Source organism: Harmonia axyridis, chromosome 3, assembly GCF_914767665.1.
Source record: "Harmonia axyridis chromosome 3, icHarAxyr1.1, whole genome shotgun sequence".
Lineage (NCBI taxonomy): Eukaryota > Metazoa > Arthropoda > Insecta > Coleoptera > Coccinellidae > Harmonia > Harmonia axyridis.
The window spans coordinates 17,674,796-17,696,070 of NC_059503.1; the positions used below are offsets into that span (position 1 = coordinate 17,674,796).

Here is a 21,275-nt window from a genome sequence, read left to right on the forward strand (position 1 = left end):
CCCATAAATGCAAAAGGAAATTCAGGTCAAGAATACTTAAGTATACGTACCTAGGTGCTTAGAAATCCGCAACAACCATTTAACATCTTCCCCGTAAGGGGGATTCCTAGCGTATTTCGCCTGAGGTCTGTCGTCGTGCACTCTTCTGGCAAGAGTTTCGAGCGCCAACATTCCAACCCTGTGTGCGGTGAGCAAATATCTGAGCTGGGTCTGATTCAACTGTTGAGGTTGCCGATGTGCAGTTCTGAGGGCTTGTTGAGGGGGAGGAGGAGGTACTGAGAAGGGGTATATATGACCACCTGGCACATTAATGTTGGAGGATGGCTGTGATATTGTCACTGTTGTGCCATAATACTGAATATTAGGGGGCATCTGATGAGGGGGGTGAGGAGGCGGGCCATTATTTGGCATATTACCGTAAGTAGGTGGTTGAGATTGTGAATAGTTTGCTTGATTTGGGGGTGGAGCAGTGATAGGATAAGGTGGCACAGAACTAGTGTTGATAGGGAATGTCGAAGGAGGTGGAGGTGGCAAACCAGTATATGAAGGAGGGGGCGCAGAAGGATTGAATGGCGCACTGGTTCCTGGAGGAGGATATTGGAAGTTATATAATGGAACATGTGTAGGTGGTGGTTGATGAATGGGTACTGCCTGAGGGTGTATAGGGCCCCCATAGCTAACATGATGAGGATGTTGTGGATGCAATAAGTTATAATGACTAACATATGGAATGGACATTCCCATGGGAGATAAGGTTGTAGCTACTTGATAAGGTGGAGGCGCTGTAGTCACAACCACAGAATTGTTTGGTAACACCGGTGGCGGATTTTGAGGAGGTAATTGTACTTCCTGAGGACCCGATTCTATAATAGCCACCAAGGCTCCATGAGGATCCACCATAGTGTCGTGGGGTATTTCATTCTCCATAATGTGTTCACCACCCGGAGTCTTACGTACATACAATTCGTACCAGTATTTCGCAACTTGAAACAGAACTTCTGGGTAGACGCCGCCACCTTTTGCTGCAATCTCAACAGTAAGGCAGGCGTGTTCTAGCATTTCATCGCTTTGTTCTTTACATTGTTGTATTGCTCTTTGAATTTCATTTGGATTGAGTGCATGGGCATGTGGTAAACATGATAAAGCCAATTCTGCAGCAGCTCTAACCATATGAGGATCACAACCCCTAGAAGCTCTATCTGCCATGCTTGCAGCTTCTGGAGGAGTAAGATGACCCTCCCAAGTCTCAATAAGGAAGGATATTGCAGCCGTTCCGATTTCCATGGCTTGGCCTGAATAAAACAAAACACTTTCACATAAAATTTGAATAATCATTTGATTTTCTTTGATTAAATGATAGTTCCGTTTAAATAGTATGAACTGAAATATGTAAATAATTTTTACTTGTTTCTTGCTTTGATTCTAATATGTTCCATTCAGTTCAAGATGAGTTAGTTGATTTTCTTATCGAAATGTATTGCATGTTGTTAATTAAACTAAAAGTACCTAAATGTAATACAGATCCGACCCAAAGAAATTTGGATAAGGGTCAAAATCACCTGAAAATCAACTTTGAATGACATTGTATGATATATCGTTGAATTCAGCGCTAAAAGTTATTTCGAAAAGTGTCATAAAATACGCAGGTCCGTATTGAAAATAATGAGGTTGAGGGTGGCCCAGGGAGTACGAAACGTTGGATACGAAATCTGATTACGTCAAATTGAGGATAATTTACTGTCGAATAAAAAATTCCTGAAACATTTTTTGATAATATTTGAAATAAAGTGGGAAAAAAAGACAAATCAAAATGACAGAATTTACTTTTTCTATGATATCTCAATAACCGGCCCTGATAATCTCGATTTTTTTGAACTGCTTGACAATGCTCCTATGAATGCAACTTTTTCTCCATTTGACCGACCTTCTAACTCTTATGGTTTGAAAGTTACCAATACAATCCAATTGAAAAAGTTGCCACCCTGTATATTTTTTTTGAATAATTGTGTGAATTAAAATTTAAATTGTTTGCTAAAGAGTATTAGAGATTCTACTAGAAATAAAATGAATTATTTTCTGGCCTAAATTCTTTTTACTTATTGATTTTCTAGTGGTTTTAAACTTTAAACTTAAATATGGGGACAGATGAAATTGTCAGATTATGAACTAACATCAATAATCAAGAAAGTGTAAGCCTACCTGTAATCCAAGAAACATGGGACGAATATGTTCTACTAAGCCAGTTAGGACTGACACAATTATGTAAACCTAGAGCATACAGTCCCAATTGGAAAGCACACATGTGCAGGGCTCTATTAGGTCCATGAGGATTTTGATTTGTAGATGATTGAGTGAATAAGGATGTACTACTACTTCCGCCAGCTTTGTTCAAAACTGTTTTGGCCATCTCAAACATAAAATGTGCACCTGCTTCCGACGGTTGGTTCGGTATTGATGGGTATATTCTTTTCCCTTTGTAACGAAGATCCTTATTGCGGCTGGTTGTTGGCATGGATAAACTTTGAGATGGTACAGAACCAGCTTGATTCACACTAAGACAAGCCATTCCTTGTTCAACTTCGGCACTAGTTGAGCTATGGGGCCTACTACAGCAATCTAAAAATGAAAATTTAATATTAATTTAATATTACCATGAAAGATTTTTTATAATAATAAAATATTTCGACAAATAGTTTCTCATGAAATAGAATTTCTTCACTGAACAACCAAATGAAAATGATGTTTTTTAGAGTTTGAAGTATAAATATAGATAGTTTCAACTGAGAAATCATTTTTCGCAAAATTTAGTTGAGTTGCATTTAATCAATTCATTAAAATACTCACTTGGATCTGGTTGCATAATTTCCACAGGCGGACAATACTGATTGAGAGGCAGGAGTTTATCGCAGTCTTTCCTCCTCCAAAAGGAGTACTGACTTCTGACAGGGGGGTTACTTGAATAATATGAGCTTATAATAGGCGATTTCAGAAGAACATGTACTTCTCTATCCAAAAGTTTATCCATAATTCTGGCTATCTTCCAAGCGTCATCCTTGTAAAATGTCAGGAGCGCTATGGCCAAATCTCCCCGTTGGCGCCTTGTACCTTCGCACAGCAAAGGATGATCGGCTTCAGAAACATTGGCTTTCAGACCTAAAGCATTGACTGCAGCTTCAAAGCCTAGAACTTCATCATTAGGCATTATTGGAGTAACAGTTTTCAATCGAAGAACTTCTTCAGTTTGTACTATTGAATTCACCATTTTCAATCTATCTCTACCAACCACATTTGATACTGCCAGTGAGTCAAATATGAAGTTTGCTAGGAGCAGAGGCAACATTGCTTCACCCTTAGATTTGAGTGTGCAGTCTTTAAGTTCGTTCGCTAACTCTCTTAATATTTGTAGTTCTTTATGTCCTAGAGTTATTTTTTTCAATAAATTGACCAATTCTGATTCTTGATTAGCTAGTTTCACTTCCAAAGGTTTTGTGCTGGCAGGTGGTCTAGCCATTTGTAAACCGAACATACCTATATTAAAAGTGAGTCTTATTAGATTTTTTCAATTCCAATGCTGATGAAAATTAAATGAAAAAAAAATGAAATACATCAAAAAAATAACTTCATTCTGAAGGTTTCAAATTAAACAAAAAAAGACAAATAAAACACTCACCAACTCTGAAAGCCAAATGCGAGTACTCTGGATTTTCAGCTAGTACTGAACATAGGAAGGCACATTTTCCCAGAGTAGCTGAAGCTAAGCAGCTTAACTGGTGGTTAGCAGGATTGATGTGTTGTTTCTTTCCTTTCCTCTTAGGAATTGGTGGAATTTCAATCATCAAGTCCGGAGGATTTGCTAACAATTCCTCAGCCAGTTTAACACCTAATATACAGGCGTCTTTGCTGTGACCATGAGCATGAAGACCTTCTGCTCTAGAAAACAACACGTCCCAAGGGTCTTCACATTTCTTAATGTTTGAAAACATGTTATCTTTACTATCTGCATCTTCTAATTTTTCTGTTTTCTGGTTAGAAGTCGTTGAAGCGTCTTGATCTTTGGCGTTGAAAAAGTAAACGTTGTACTCATCTCCAGATGGTGGAGATTCTGAGTTGGTAGATGTCGTCGATTCATCCTTGGATGGCCTTCTTGAAGTGGAAGCTTCAGGGTTGTTCATCCATTCCTCCATGGTCATGGGCTTATTCATATAATTATTGCTATTGCTGATTGTAGATTCCCGCTCATTATTTCTTCTACTTCGACTACTATTGCTTGAAGAATCACTGCCTCCACCTTCCTGCGAATCTGAATCAAAACGTTCGTTTTCTGTTGCTTCTCGCATTATATTGACATCGTCGTCGTTTTCGCAAAATCCTTCGCTACTAACACTAGATCTATTGCCATCCCTTGTACCTCCTATATGTGAATGAGGTGGATACTCTACAGGATTCATACTCATGGTATTTGGGTAATTGTATCTGGTCCAAGGATTATGGTGATGGTGGTGATGATGATGATGATGAATATGTGTTGAACTTTGGGGATGCTCACAATTCAAAACTGCCTTGCTAGAATTCACCTTTGGAATGAACATTTCGATTAATACAGACTGCTACACCTGCTTTTTTTCTTAGAATACTTCCAGTATTTGTATCTGGTAATGAAAAAAATTTGTATGTTTTTTTAAAGACAAAATATAAAAATTTATTACAAAATACCAGCAAGGTAATCATCAAAATCCACAATATAAATTTTCGTGAGCTGGAACTAGAGAAAACTACGGATTTGAAATAAAAGTTATAAGTCTACATCAACCTAACTTGTGAACAGCCTATGCTAATGATGTTTTTTCATCTTGCAATAATAAAATGATATCAACACCATTTTGATTGGAATCCTAAACACTTTTGAAACACTAACAAACAAAAAGTTTATATTATATCCTCACCTGAGTTACATTTTCCCCCTGGTTGTCACTACCATGACGGAAACATGTGAATGGACAATGGTACATGGGATTCAAATCATTAGTGTATGTTATTCCTGGCATTGGATAGTCTTCCCAATCTAGGTAACATGCTTCTATAGCTGATTTGAATCCAGTAAATACTTCTAAATCTATTTTGAGCGCAATACTTTTGTTTGTCGATTGATTAGAAGAACCCGTCCTGAACTTGCTCACCTATATTGAAAAAAATTTATACATAAATGATGTATATAGGATGGAAGTATTTCAATTTCACTACCTTATCTAATATTTTCAAATGCCATGTTGTGAAACGATTGTGCAGCATATCTCTTTCTTGAGGCGCCAAACCCGGATTGAGAGCAGCCAATCTCCAAAGGACAACAACTTCATCGCATAAAGATGAACAAGCATGCTGTGATGCATGTGTATTGCTATTTACGTTATTATGCTTGCCCCCTCCACCAATACCATAACTAGAACTTCCGCTTAACAGTGCCACCTTGGTGTTAAACCACCACATTAGAATTTGATCGCAAGCCATACATTCCTCCGTGATTATTTCTAAGAGAGGTATTGCATTTCTGTCATTCCTTTTGTACATTTCCCTGACAATGCTTAGCAAATTCCACATTCCTTCAGGTTCCCTCCCACGCAACGGCCTCAAGAGTGAGGTCCATTCTGCTGCTGCAGGAGGCGCTACAGTACTCAAATAATTAACATCACTGAAATCAAAGTTTAATACATATTTAGTATAGTAGTAGTATAGTACTTTATTTCGATATAGTATAGTAATAAAGTAAATAAGATTCTTACCTAAATACTATTGGAGCTGGCACACAGAATTTTATAAGAATTTTTTTAATATTATCATGGAGGGCTTTCTCATCCAAATACCATGAGGTTTGATCGTTGGCAGATGCTCCTGCAGTGGGGTCTGGTGCTCCGCAAACTGAATTTATAGCTGACGGTTGAGAACCAAGCAGTTCATCTAAGATTTTCTGTGCTGTCGGTAAAATTTGTTGTGGCAACTCACTTATAAGATATTGTGCAAATTTCTGAAGCTGCTCTCGTTTAAGTCTTGACAAAGATTCTGATACAGGTGCTCTCAGAATAACAGTTTCCGGCTGAAAATTAAAAAAATATAGACCAATTTCATTTTTATTTAATCAAAGGAATAATAACTATATTCGATGAAAATTCTGATAAAACTAGTATATATGCTCAAATTCCATTTCGAAATAATAGTTCTTCAATTAAAAAAAAGTTAGTTGAAGTGAACTAATAGTCGAAGAAAAAGTTTTACAAATTCCTTTGTAAAAACTGATAACTACAAATTTTATATTCATGTGATGAGCTTGTCATAGGAAAAAATTGCAGTTGAAGTGATAAAATATAATTACCGAATGTATTCTCGTCAGACAGACTGCTACTATGTGGGAACACCAGTAAGCAGCAGAATCACAAGTACAGTTGCAAGAGGATATGCGTCTTCTATCAAACGTTATAGCCACCTTGTGAACTCCACGAGGTGATTGCATCAAAACATTAGCAGAAAGATGAAAACCTTGAAAAATATTATCAACGTCAAATCTCAAAATCAGAAAAAAAATAACAACCAAATCAAGTCATTTAATAAAATAACTAACTTATTGTAAATGAATGATATATGCAACATGAAAAATAAAACACCAAGAAGGCCTTGGAATTTTTTAACCAAATTTGTTAGAAATGTTAAACTAGTCGAAGGTAATAATTGTTTAAAATTTCAAAGATGAAGGTAATTATTATTAATAATGTGTTACACCACCATTAGTTGGACGGGAGTGTCAAACTAATGGTGGTATGGTCTTGGTATGGACGGATTCACGTTGGCGTGCTTTAGGCATAATCGCAGCAACAAGACGCAAAGAAGAACACAAAAACAAAAAAATTGCATTTCTGTCAAGTTTGGTCACACATCCAAACGTCTTCTTTATGTTGCATCCTTTACAGAGCTTAAATATTAGATAATTCGAATATATTTTCAGTAAATCTAAAAAGAAAACAGAGATCCACCTCATAAAAAATTAATTAGAAGTTGATAAATAGTTGTTCATGAATTGAATGAGAAAATAAATAAATAAATACAGATAAATAAAACTTCCATAGCCGGAAAAGGAACAAAAAAGCTGATGAAGAGACAGATTTTTTGAATTTGAATAATATGCAAAACTGCTAAGACTGAATCTGTTTTACTAAATTTAGAAGCATTCCATATAATTACTGGAGCAAAACTAATGTGCCAATTCTAGCGGTCATTTCAAGGCATTGCCTAATAGATAAAGTATTTTATTTAGTGAAGTGATGCAATGTTTGTATGCACCGAATATGATAAGAGATAAACATCAAAATATCAACAAAATTCTAAATATTTAATCAACACACTTGAAAGATAAATAATCACTAATTCATCAAATTCGGAAAATCAATAATTATAAGAATTTTTTCAGTATTTGAATAAATAAATTAAAATATACATCCAACATTGCAAATATGTACCATCATTAAATAGATGAAATGATTCGATAAGTGATCCCTTTTGTGGGGTGGTGCGCTCTATATTATCCAGTTTCCAATATTCACGAAACTTTTCATTAATTACAAAACCACTACAGTTTCCAATCAAATCTGAAATTAAACATAATGTCCCACAACTTTTCTAGTAAGGTCCTATTTATTAGAAACTTTCACATTTAACGTTGAACATTAATGATTTCATTTTATCACAGACAATTAGACTCATGTTTACACATTTTTATAGCCGATGGGTGATCGACGTTATATCCTATAAAAATAATGTTATGTTCTATACACATAAAAACGATAAATAAAATCTCACAAAAGACCAAAGTAGGTAGGTATATGATGTATTTTTGGAACCACTGATAGTAGGCTTTCGAAGTTACAATTCTAATAAAAAGATTAATCGAAATAAACTGAGTGATATTAAAACTGTTACAGCGTTACACCCACAAGGATTCAATTTCTACAAATTAAATTTGTGACAATATGGTAGTCCTATATCTTAATCGTGTAATAAAAAAAGTGTTTGGCGATCGCTACTGAACTTCTGTACAAATAGGGTCGATTTCAGCTTGCAGGACCAACCACTTCTTGGAGCAACTCCGCCAGAATATGTGGTGTTTGGAGCAAATTGGACAGTTGGATTGTCGTCATATCCCATACATATTCCATCGGAATTAAATCCGGTGAACAAGGTGACCATATTTTTACAACCTGCTTTTGCCAAGTGTACACTTTGACGGGCAATGTGGGAATGTGTAATGTCTTACTAAGAAGATATTTGTGGATAGCCATCTGGATAAGACAGCAAAAATCTTCGTAGGCATCATCAAAATAAAGCGTCATTATGTCTCTCAATGAAAATAATTAGCGACAAACTATCATAGGCAATAGCCTCCCAAAGCATTACTCCGAAAGTCATCTGTAGATGACTCGTCATCAAAGATAAATATAAATATTTACCAATACAGTCATTCTGTTGCCAAAAAACAAAGTTAAAAAAATTATTCCTTTCGCGGAATATCACAGAGTACAACTCAAGTGAGCTACTGGTGTTACTAAGAATGTTATGCTTACCAATTTGTAAGGACTCCTTGACCATATGATTTTTGAACAAATTCTCTCCCCTTGTGAATTCTTCTGCAGATCCATTGGCCAGGCAGGAGTATAACCTGATATCCTCCTCGTTGTTCGGAAAACTCCAAAAAGCTATTCGCTGTTGGAGGAGCTCGGGCACAGGCGGGAACACATGCTCCACGAGCTCGAACGGAATGTGAGATGCTACACATTTTGCAGATAATTCTGTCAAGGAGGATACTGCGGAAGTTGGTTCTGCAACAAAAAATCAATGTTTAAATATAATTCTTTCGTAATGTGTATCAATAATTATAATAATATCTATGTTAAATTAGTAGGTGACTGAACACAACACTTCACTCGATAAGATGACATGGCTTCAAAAAGAATAGTTTTCTATTCCTTTATCGTAACAGTTTCAGGAGAAATGTTTTTGATGGTGATGAGATGAGAGGTGTATTATCAAATTTCCTGAACTGTGCCATCTACAACGGTTAGATGGAAGAGCATATTGCAAATCATTATTGATTCCGAGTCAAACAATGGTAAACAAAGCTTGTTGATCTCTCTTTAGATAAACAAAGTATTGGTCTCCTATTTCAAAATTTCCACTAGTAAAATGCATTTCAGACCGTTCTGAACAACTTTCAGTTCGCTTATGCCGTTCTGTATCTCTGCAACATCTATAACATTCACGATATTTATCCCGTTTTAATGGAATTTGATATAGGTATTCCTTTTGGATCGTAATTGATCCCATACAAATTTGAGCTAATCCAGATTTATTACAAGCTTTGCGCATGTACAAACGTGAATTTCAAGGATTTCTATATTTCGAGTTCAATCGAACAAATTTCTGAAAATGATGGTATGTATAATATACATACCATCATTTTCAAAAAAAAAAAATTTTTTTTCATAAAAAGCTTCCATTTCAATTGAAAAAAACGAGTATATTTTAACAGAAATCAATGAATGTTTATTTCATTGTAAAGGGAGATATTAACGATGTAAAACGATCTCAGCCAAATGACAACAGTTGCAGCACCATATTATTTTCAAGAAATTTTCCATGACTAAATCACACATTTGCAGCTGTTTGTCCTAGATAACTTCACGAATTCCATATTTAAGGTCTCGAATCGATTGAGGTGCATTGGAATAGATCTTATTTTTCATGTGATCCCAAAGAAAAAATTCTAAAAATTTCTCGGTGGCCAATTGTGATCGCCTCTTCGAGAAATAACAAGGCTAAAATGCGATTGTTTCGTTGCTTGTGTGACATGTAGCGCCGTTTTGTTGAAATTAAACGTCGTTCATATCAATACCTTCCAATTCCGGACAATAAAAAGTCATTGATCATAGCCTAATTCCCAAGGTCGACGAGGAATCGACAAACCTGGGTTTTCGTCAACACTAGAGGCTGCACGGCTACAGCAAAAATATTAACAGTTCTTCGACGACAAGATTTCGATTCTACAAATTACAAACATGTCCCAACAGCTCAAATTTTCCCACCAGTTTCATTGTGCTTCTCGAAGCCCAAAAAGTGCTTTGATTTGGCGAACGGTGACTTAAAAATTTTTGTAGCGAATTTTAACAATTTCATTGCGTCGTTGAAGCATGTGTCGTTCCATATTTAGTTATGGCGTAGTTTTTCAAGTGACAAATGTCAAAAGATGACAACTTAACAAGTGACAAATGACAACTTAAAAAGTGACAGATGACAACTTATAAAGTGACAGATGACAACTTATAAAGTAGCAGCTGCCCAGATAGAGGGCTATTCAAAATGAAACCTCTTATTGGAAATACCTTTACAACACCGAAAACAAACTAATGAAATGGTTTGGCTGATTTTTACCAAGAAAGGACGAAGAATGGTGCCACACCCAGTGGCGGAGTATTTTTGTTGAACACTATTATATTTTTTTTATTCGAAATACTAAGATTGCTGAGATTCGCTCCTAAGAGGTGTATATTTCTCTGCAGGTAGAGCGTTCTTGCAGGACAGGTGTAACTAGAAATGTCAATACACCCGAAGACGCATACTGGCAAACAATGCGTAATTTCCTGTTCCTGCCATTACAACAGTTCCCTTCGTGTCCATCCAATGGCGAAGCGATTACGATGAGCATGGAACGAAACGAAATGTAAGCATCTTAACGCCTCGGAGCTTCTTTCAGCCGGGAAATTCATGCAACAGCTTTCCCTGTTTGTTTTCGTAATCGGCTAATTTTTCTCTCCGCATTCACACCACGCAACATCAAGTAGGCGATGATTCAGGTTTCGACCGAGAAGATTAATAACGATAGTTACAATAATGAGCTGGAACGGTTAATAAACCTAATTATTGCTGGTGTAATATATTACAATAACGGTTGTATACTGCCTGCGGCAAGTTCGATATATTAGATGGAAGATGATGATGTTCGTTAGATGGTACCTACGTGGTGAACTTTTCCATGTTGATTTTTCCGCGGTTTCTTTATTAGCGCAGCTTTGATAAAATCAGGTGGTTGGACAGAATATTAATAATCCCTTATTGAAGGGTTTCATTTTGATTCATTCGATTGAAAAAAGGCGTATATTTTACGAGAATATCAATGTATGAGGAGTATACGCCATATATTAGGCCAATTGAAAAGTCCCTGGTCTGATGCACATATGGCTGTACTAGAATTAAATCCATATGATTTTTAGTTGGTACCAACTAAGATGTCTAAAAACCAGGTGTATGGACTGATTAGCTTTTGTTTTGCCAATTTTGAGAATATTAGTTAAGCTTCGTTATGTCAACTGTAGGTAGCGCTATCAACAAATTAAGATTCTTGTTATTTATTATTTACGAGTTTTGTGCAATTATGTACCTATATGTATATCTTTCATTATAGTTCTGATCTATGGAAGTAATTCTTGTAATTGAAATACCAATAAACTCTCTCTATTACAAATATTTGAATTCATTCCAGTAAACGTTTCGTGTTTTGTTTCACGACTTTGCACGATCATACTCGGTTACACGTCGCTTTTGATTGGTCAGTATCGGGTTTTAATTAATGTATCCAATCAAAAACAACGGAAAAAAGATCGAAATGACAAGTATGACATTGCGGCGCCGCCACGAACTAAAACTAATGTTTTCAATTTGGTCGAATGTCATTGCATTCAAAATATGACGAGTGCATTCACCATGTTTTTAGACATCTTAGTACCAACCTTCAAACGATACGTGTCAAAATTTGACAGCAGTCCGACCATTAGTTTGTAAGATATTGCGTTGTGAGTGTAGCTACTTTTTTTATTTGAAAAAAGATGGAAAAAAAATTTCGTGTGCTGATAACATACCTATTGCTTTTTTGAGAAAAAAAATTCAGTTGAAGCAAAATCTTGGCTTGATGAATAGTTTCCAGGATCTGCACCAGGAAAATCAAACATCATTGATTGGTATGCTAAGTTCAACCGTGGATAAATGAGCACCGAAGACGGCGAATGCAGTAGACGCCCAAAAGAGGCTGTTACCGACGAAAAAATCAAAAAAGTTCAAAAAATAATTTTGAATGACCGTAAAGTGAAGTTGATCGAGATAGCAGACATTTTGAAGATTTCATTTGAATGTGTACATCATATCATTCACGAATATTTGTACATGAGAAAGCTGTGTACAAAATGGGTGCCAGGCGAGCTCATAATCGATCAAAAGCAACAACGTGTTAATGATTCTGAGCAGTGTTTGAAAGCTATTTGAGTACAATAAACCTGAATTTTCGCGTCGATATGTAACAATGGATGAGACATGGCTCCATCATTTCACTCCGGAGTCCAATCGACAGTCAGCTGAGTGGAATGCACACGATGAACCGAATCCAAAGTCAGTTGGCAAGGTTATGGCATTAGTATTCTGGGATGCGCAAGGTATAATATTCATTGATTACCTCCAAAAGGATCAGATTATCAACAGCGATTATTATATAGCGTTATTGGATCGTTTAGAGGATGAAATCGTTAAAAAACGGTCCCATTTGAAGAAAAAAATGTCATCAAGACAATGCGCCGTGTCACAAATCAATGAAAACAATGGCAAAATTGCATGAATTGGGCTTCGTATTGATTCTGCATCCACCCTATTTGCCAGATCTGACCATAGCGACTTTTTTCTGTTCTCATACGATCATGCGATGTGAACAAGCCTTCAGTCAAAACAAAATTAACAAACTTAATTGCGACATTCGAGATCTACTGTGAAGATTTCAGAGTTCTAGATCTTTCCGTTAGAGAGTAATTGTGTTTCCGGCGGACGGACAGAAATGGGTCGAATATTATCGTTAGAACGATCTTTTCCGAGAACGACTGCTCAAAAAGAGAATAATCGAATTTCTATACATAAAATTTGCATCATAGGTCCCAAGACACTTCAACAAGATAATGGAAATTTTTCAGATAGAAATTTTCAGAATCATTCAAACCAAAAAAAAAACTAATTGAAATTGAATGATGTTTGCAACTCTTGTTGAACTTAATATTGATTTCCAAAATTGAACCAAAAGAGTATCACAAAAGTTAGAGATTATAATTCAAATGTAATTCAATTCGATTTTTTTGCACAAATATCCATTCATCGCGTTATTCATGTCTCAAAATTAAATTCTTCCATATCAAACAAAATCGTACTCTTTATCATTCAGAACACTTATTATTTCCAAAAATAGAATCCGTGGAGCAGCCAAGTTTTTTGTAAAGGTTGTGCGATCAATGAAATTGCACATTCCTATTTTCGAACTTGGGAAGACATCGTAATAATATGGAAAATGAATTTCTACAAGATGGAATTGTTTTTGTTTTTCTGAATTTGGAACGGGAAATTTCGATTTGAAACTTTTTCAGAAATCTACTCATTCTCACCGCAATAATGATAAGATGATAACGAGGATACTGGGCCAGTAGGCACCTAGGGACCAAAAATGGGTTGAACCATTTGCTCATATATAATTTTGGCGCTTGAAGCAAAGAATTTTTCGGCTCCCCTACTGAAAAATCATCAATAATAACATGACCTTCTTCATAACAATCCCCCAAAATAAAGCACCTGCTCTGATAATGATACAGGATCTTCTTCTTCCGATGAGGAATCTTGCAATCGTGAGTAAAAAAACTAGTTTCGAATGCAAAAACGTATGTATGTTGAATGCGTGAACATCAGCTTCCAAATAATTAGAAAGCGAAGATAGTGTTGTTTTTCGTCTTTGTGAAATACATAATGATAATACTTAATGATTTTATCCCTCTTTCAATGAGGGTAATAAGGAATTCTGTTTATATTGGTTGAGCCTCCATGTGTATTATACAGCAATATTGGTTGCGCACAAGTGTTTCATTCAAGATGTTCTCCTAAGAGAAATGGTACTTTAAAGAAATACTAATTTCCAACTTCGTATCCAACCCTGTATCTCGAAAACTAGTCGTAGGATTCCTGTTTAGGTCATTTTCTCAAACATACGAAAAATTCAAAAAAATTAATCGATGACAATTTTTCAGGGTGCTGCCTGATCCTTGGATAATCCATTTCCATTTGACGCGTAGTTTTCGAGTTATAGGCGAAAAAAGTAGGAAAAATCATGATTTTCCCCCTCCCCGAGTCAACATAAGGACCACGAGAATGAAAACTCAGCATTTGCATCCCAGAGGATCCCTGGGTAACCTATAAAAATTTCATTAACTTCAAAATACCTTTCACGTCAAACTACCTGGCACCCGAGCTGGGACCTGGTACTGAATATGGAATAAAATGTTTGAATTATTGAATTAGTTCTTGGCGTGTTTTATTTCAAAGGGGTCCAACTATGAACGTTACACAAATATACAATAAATAATACATATTGTGTAGTTCATCGACCAATAATATGAAATAAATATCTAAAACATTTTCCAATAAAGTTCATCACGTAGAATAACAGACCAAAAAACCCCGTAAAGAACACAACACGAAAAGTGCATGTTTCAACCAGACTAATACAACCTAGTAAATCGAAATGTTTCGAATCCATCGAGCGTGCATAATAAATTGCAGTTTGATTACAACTATCCGTCGTTGTGCTCAAATATCCATTGTTTTCAACTGTCATCCCATCAGTAATTCCGACAAAATGAAAATCGATATGCATCCACGAAAAATATACATCGTCGTTCATTATTCATTCATGCTTTTCGCTGGGACTTTCCTATCGGACTAATGTTCGATTTACATGAGCTTTACGAGCCGGGGCCAAAGTTTCTCTCTGTGACGGAGGGAAATATTCATCATTTCCATGAACACTTTCTGATTTATAGACATAATATAAAAGTTTCGAGCTTGAGCACCGCACCCGACGCAACCGGGCACATTTCGCTTTGCTCCATTGAATTGAATACTTGGAGGTCTTTCCACGAACGGAATGGAATTTTCTCTATTTCTAACTTCTAACGTTGTTAAAACTGAGAGCGCCTAATCCAGATGTCCAGCGTATAGCTCGCATTTTCACTTTCTGAATGAATGCTCTTTGGGCCGTTCTGCAGGAAGGCAAAATAAAATCACAAAAAAAAACACTGCAAAATTTTCACGCTCGTGAAAAATTACATACTTAAGCTTGACTTGACTTGATTTTAGATATTTATTGCTTGACTTGATATCAAGCTACTTGATATTACTAGAGCTTGATATGCACACGTCGGAAGGCATATTAGGCCAATTGAAAAGTCCCCAGTCTGATGCACAGATGGCAATGCTAGTATTAAATCCATATGATTTTTAGTTAGTACCAATCTTCAGACGATACGTGTCAAAATTTGACAGCAGTCCGACCATTAGTTTGTGAGATATTGCGTTGTGAGTGTAGCTACTTTTATGAAAAAAATTGGAAAAAAAAAGAATTTCGTGTGCCGATATAATATTGCTTTTTGGAGGGAAAAAATAAAGTTGAAGCAAAATCTTGACTTGATAACGAGTTTCCAGGGTCTCCACCAGAAAAATCAACCATCATTGATTGGTATGTTAAGTTTAAACGTGGAGAAATGAGCACCGAAGACGGCGAACGCAGTGGACGCCCAAAAGAGTCTGTCACCGATGAAAAAATCAAGAAAGTTCACAAAATAATTTTGAATGACCCTAAAGTGAAGTTGATCGAGATAGCAGACATTGTGAAGATATTATCTGGACGTGTACCGGGGGTTTTTCACCATAATTTGACCCCCCCTTTAACTTTGTTACTAAAAGAGGTACAAAAAAATGTTTTCCACAAAAGTTTCACGAAATCGACTAATGTTTTTTGAAATGATTACACGAAACAAAATATATACAGAGTGGGCCACAAATCGATAGCAACTTCATTCTTTCAAATGGAACACCCTGTATATTTTTCTATACTTGACTAGCTCTTTTTCCCCTGATTTCGAATATATAACATATGTTTGGTCTATCTCTCTCATTCTGAGTACCACAGAGTTTCAAATTTTAAGAACCACCTAGCATTCTCAGTAATCAGTTTTCAAGTGGTAGGCTGCGATAACTCAAAATGCTCTTTTTTGAGTTATCTCGTTGGCAACGATATGACATATAGTCAAATTGCCAACGAGATAACACAAAAAAGGTCATTTTGAGTTATCGCAGCCAACCACTTGAAAACTGCCAGCTTGCATGCCAGGTGGTTCTTAAAATTTGAAACTCTGTGGTACTCAGAATAAGAGAGATAGGCCAAACATATGTTATATATTTGAAATCAGGGGAAAAAAAGCTATTCAAATATAGAAAAATATACAGGGTGTTCCATTTGAAAAAATGAAGTTGCTATCAATATGTGGCCCACTCTGTATATATTTCGTTTTGTGAAATCATTTTAAAAAACACTAGTCGATTTCGTGAAACTTTTGTAGAAAACATTTTTTTTCACCTCTTTCAGTAACAAAGTTAAAGGGGGGGTCAAATTATGGTGAAAAACCCGGTACATCATATCATTCACGAATATTTGTACATGAAAAAGTTTGTGGAAAATGATTGCAGCGCGATCTAGCAATCGATCATAGCAACATCGTGTTAATGATTCTGAGCAGTGTTTGAAACTTTTAAGTGCAATAAACCTGAATTTTTGCGTCGATATGTGACAATGGAGGAAACATCTATCATTTCACTCCGGAGTCCAATCGACAGTCAGCGGAGTGGACTGCACACGATGAAACAAATCCAAAGCGAGCAAAAACACAACAGTCAGCTGACAAGATTATGGCATCAGTATTCTGGGATGCGCAAGGTATAATATTCATAGATTACCTCCAAAAGGGCCAAGACCAACAACAGCGATTATTATATATCATTTAAAGGAGGAAATTGTTGAAAAACGGCCCCATTTGAAGAAAAAATAGGTGCTGTTTCATCAAGACAATGCGCCGTGTCACAAATCAATGAAAACAATTGCAAAATTGCATGAATTGGGCTTCGAATTGCTTCTGCATCCACCGTATTCGCCAGATCTCTCCCCCAGCGAATTTTTCCTGTTCTCAGACCTCAAAAGAATGCTCGCTGGAAAGAAATTTAGCGCCATTGAAGAAGTAATCGCAGAAACTGGGACCTATTTTGAAGAAAAGAAAGACAAATCATACTACAAAAATGACTTCAAATCAAGTCAAGGTCAAGCCAAATAGCATGAAAATCAAGCCAAACCGTGAATCCCTAGAAACGCTCATCCATTAGACATATTTTATCCTGTAAATGCATTGTTATCATTTAGGTTTGATATTATTGGTGAAATTTTCAACAGTTCAATAACTAGACTGATTTAATTCCGAATTTCTGGTTTAATTTTGCTCAATTACGGAAACCGAGCGAATCCATTTCATGAGAAATGTTTATATTGCAATCATTATTAACAGACATCCACATCAACAGTTCATTGTCCTCATATAATTACTACAAAGGTTCAGAATATTATGCAATTTTTATCGGTAATTTCATACTATTGAGGTTATCAAGATAAACCCCTTCTATACCATTTTCTCTTTAATTGCGTCAAATTATCACCAACATAATTGTCCTTGTTTCGGCATTATTCATCATTCTTATTGTCATATTATTGTTTTGATGAACTGACATTGAATTTGTTTAATACGTGCTGATGCGTACATAACAGAATCAATTATTTTCGGTTTTTATTTTCAATTCCATACATATTGATGACCATGGACAAACGTGGAGAATTTTCATTTGCCGGACAATTTTAACATTTTTCATTCTATCGATTTTATGTCTGTAACATCACAACAGTGAATCGTTGAGTCTGTTATCCATGCAGCTGATTAAGTTCATAAAGTTACATAAATAGGAATGTAAAAAAGTCAGTATCTTTCTCATTTTACAATTTAAAATTGTTCCCCTCATTTTCAGCTCAAAACTCCCAAACAATAATTTCGCATTGAACATCATAATTCAGATTTATACGCGGAAATTGGAATGGAAAAAAAATTGGTTCATTTCGAGTGCTTTCCGGTGAATTTTATACGAAATGAAACAAAATATGAAAACATAATCAAAAAACTTTTTGGTCCAACCGAGAGACAAGTGAAGCGAAAAATCGATATGACATTGTTCACCCCAAAAGAAATTCGAGGGTTGAACACCTCCCAGTTCCAGAATTATCTATTTCGTTCCCCTCCCTCGCTTCGTACGTTGTTTTTGGGACCTCCTGAAGCGTTCATTTTGCCCCTTGTGTATAGGAATCTACTCCTATCTGTTCTGGTGCTGGATGTTTGAGGAGCGGTATCTTTATAGCGGGAGACTTTTGTTTGGAAGGATACAAACACGTTCTTTTAGAGTTATCACACTTATCACGATCATTTGTTTTTCCATCGCTTTTTACGTAGAAAAACTTTTACTCCAATACAGGTAGATTCACCGCGATGGCCTATTAGACGTTTATGGAAAACTAATCATAATTTTTTGGTGAAAAATTTGCATGTTGGGGTTTAAGGCAATGATCTTTCTCCCGAGAATATTTTCAGATCTCTACAACTTTCGTTTATATCGAAAACAGACTACTACTTCCATATTTGGAATGGTACACCCAGTATATTATTGCATCATTAGATAGCTTGGGTATAAAGTATAAACTCAACGGTTCATGAGTTAATGCGATTCTATGAAAAAATGGTCGCAACGAGAACTCACATTTTTTTGAATATTTCTGCAGAAAAAGGTTTTTTTTAGAAGAAATCTTTTTTTCATTTTCGATTCTGCAAATACGTACTATTATAAGACGTTTGCAGTTTGGACCAAAAATGTACAGGCTGTTCATCAGAAGATCATGAAGTTGGACAATTCAAATTCATCGAAACTCAAGATTTTCAAATTAGAACATTTATGTTTTATTATTTCAGTCAATTCTACGTATGAAAAGAAGTGGGGGTTAAACATACCCTTTACCTTAGCATCATAACCAAGTTCCACATCCTTCTTGATTATTATCCTAGTTGCTGAAGCATTGTCTTACCGATCTGGTTTTTATTAATGAGAATTTCGTTTTTATTGAATATTCTTTGAATTTGGAATATTTTCCGAACCGAAATTAACCATTGTGTTAAATTTGATTTTTTTTAACGATACTGTCATGAAATCTAATCTATTGATAGGTAGATCAAAGTTTTGTTAGAAAACACTAAAATGAATGAATTTTTTTTATATTGTATCTCACCCCGGACTGTCTAATATTTGATATTGCATTTCAAGATGAGATAGATAATGGAATGTACCGCTATGTCTCATCAGGATTTAATTTAAAAGCCTCAGTGCGAATCCCATCTGAAATATCCTAGTGTAGTGGTATTAGCATAACAGGGTGAGACAATATTCCCCCAGGAGTTTCGGGTTGAGAGCATTAAGTTATTACGTTTCCTTAAAAACCTGAAACCCTGCCAAAGCGAAAATGAAAATAATTAGTCTTTCCCTTGGTGTTTTACCCGTCAACTTACAAGGATCAAACTGTGAAGTCAGTTTTCATGAAATTTGGTTATGCGATCAATAGCACACTTCAGGGAATATCAAAAATATTGTAAAGTTTACACAGATTTATCATTTCTTTCTATAGCTCAATAATTATTGAAAATTGGGGCTCACAATTAGGGACTCACGGCTTGACATCAAGCTATTTGACTTGAGCTTGACTTGAAATCAACTACAGTTCAAGTCAAGTAGTAGTTTTCCAATGTTGAGTATTTAATAAATAAATACTATACTATCAAATAAAGAAATATTGACTTGACATTGAAAAACTAATACTTGATTTGAGTTGATTTCAAGTCAAGTAGCTTGAGTAACAAGGCAAGCCGTGAATCACTACTTGCAAAATAAAACAAAATGGGACATCGAAAATTCGAATCCAAGTGTTTTACGTAAAGCTCCAAGCACATGCTAGTTACCTATTGCGGCAAGGATTTCTATACATTCCAAAATATGAACTGTGAACATTTTCCTCTATAGACTGAAAGGTTTTCAGATAGAAATTTTGGTATGTTAGAAACTTATATTGATGTAGGTAACTATTTTGAAACTATATTAATGTGTTCGAGAAAACCCAACCGCAAAGACTTCTTTCAATTGTTATCAACTTTCCGATATTAATCACTGACAACTCACAACTCAAACTGCAGAACTTTATGTATTACGTCGTTGCTCGATTGTTTAGTAAGTTGGGTATAGTAACTATCTCTCAAACTAGTTATGAACTTTTTTTCTGTGAGCTATAAACTATATGGGAATTTATAACTTTATCAAATACCTGAGTCCTGTTTGAAGCCAATCAATTTTTTTAGATTTCCACAAAACCAATATGTCTACCCTTATTTATCAGTCGTTTGACTGTCTTTTAGAGAAAGCTTCCTTTTATTCGTAACTTTCAAGTGTCCTAGGTTTGGCTATTCTGAAAACTAGTGATTTATTGCTTGCATTGGTAATATTTTATAGAAATTGAAGTTTAATTAACTGCGAAAAAGTGAAAGCAAACGAAGGTAATTGATATGGAGGGTAGAAGTAAGGAGAATAATTTTCCCGTTACAACAATGTCCGTTAAACTGACCTTAAATTGGTTTATGGACCACGTTTCATTTGTAAAGCAGACTTCTCACAGAAAAGGAGACTTTACTTTCTATGAAACTGGCCTTAAAGCCCGTATCACACTAGGTTTTTTCGTGTCTATTTCTGAGCCTGACAGTGTGTGCTATAAAAGCGCATCCCTACAGACTACAGGCCCGTTTTAAAAGCTTGCTAATCGCTTCTTTCTAAAGTCGTTTCTTTTTTTTCGAACATTTTTACCTACATCGACGCCGATGAACAATGCGTAAGAAATATATCTGATTCTCACATTCACAATCGATCACATACGATCGATGAAAGATTACCTATCACACCACAAGATTCAAAGGGCGGTAAGGCATGCAAAGCTTCGAAAACTAAATTGGATTAAAAACATTATGTTCCGCTGAAAACATTAAACATTTATCAGTAACTAGTTTCGAATTCAGAATCGTAGGAATTTTCCATATGTTGAATGTGTGAACAACTTCCACGTAATTCGAAGTGTTGTTTTTCGTCTGTGTAAAATACATTCCATCCCTCATTCAATTAGGGTAATAGGCAATGCTGCTTATATTGGTTGG

General features: G+C 35.7%; 1 protein-coding gene across 1 annotated transcript in view; it reads right to left on the reverse strand.

The window, feature by feature from the left end:
* The window catches only part of LOC123675101 (zinc finger SWIM domain-containing protein 8 homolog), a 39,474-nt gene that overhangs the window by 3,928 nt on the left and 14,271 nt on the right, over window positions 1-21,275 (reverse strand). Inside the window, exons 2-10 of the mRNA XM_045610349.1 lie at window positions 8,604-8,858; window positions 6,365-6,528; window positions 5,778-6,088; window positions 5,242-5,686; window positions 4,944-5,177; window positions 3,671-4,574; window positions 2,845-3,528; window positions 2,200-2,616; window positions 51-1,292 (exon numbers count right to left, since the gene is read on the reverse strand). Coding sequence (XP_045466305.1) covers window positions 51-1,292; window positions 2,200-2,616; window positions 2,845-3,528; window positions 3,671-4,574; window positions 4,944-5,177; window positions 5,242-5,686; window positions 5,778-6,088; window positions 6,365-6,528; window positions 8,604-8,628 — 4,426 coding nt within the window. The 5' untranslated portion in view covers window positions 8,629-8,858. The remainder of the gene's footprint in view (window positions 1-50; window positions 1,293-2,199; window positions 2,617-2,844; window positions 3,529-3,670; window positions 4,575-4,943; window positions 5,178-5,241; window positions 5,687-5,777; window positions 6,089-6,364; window positions 6,529-8,603; window positions 8,859-21,275) is intronic.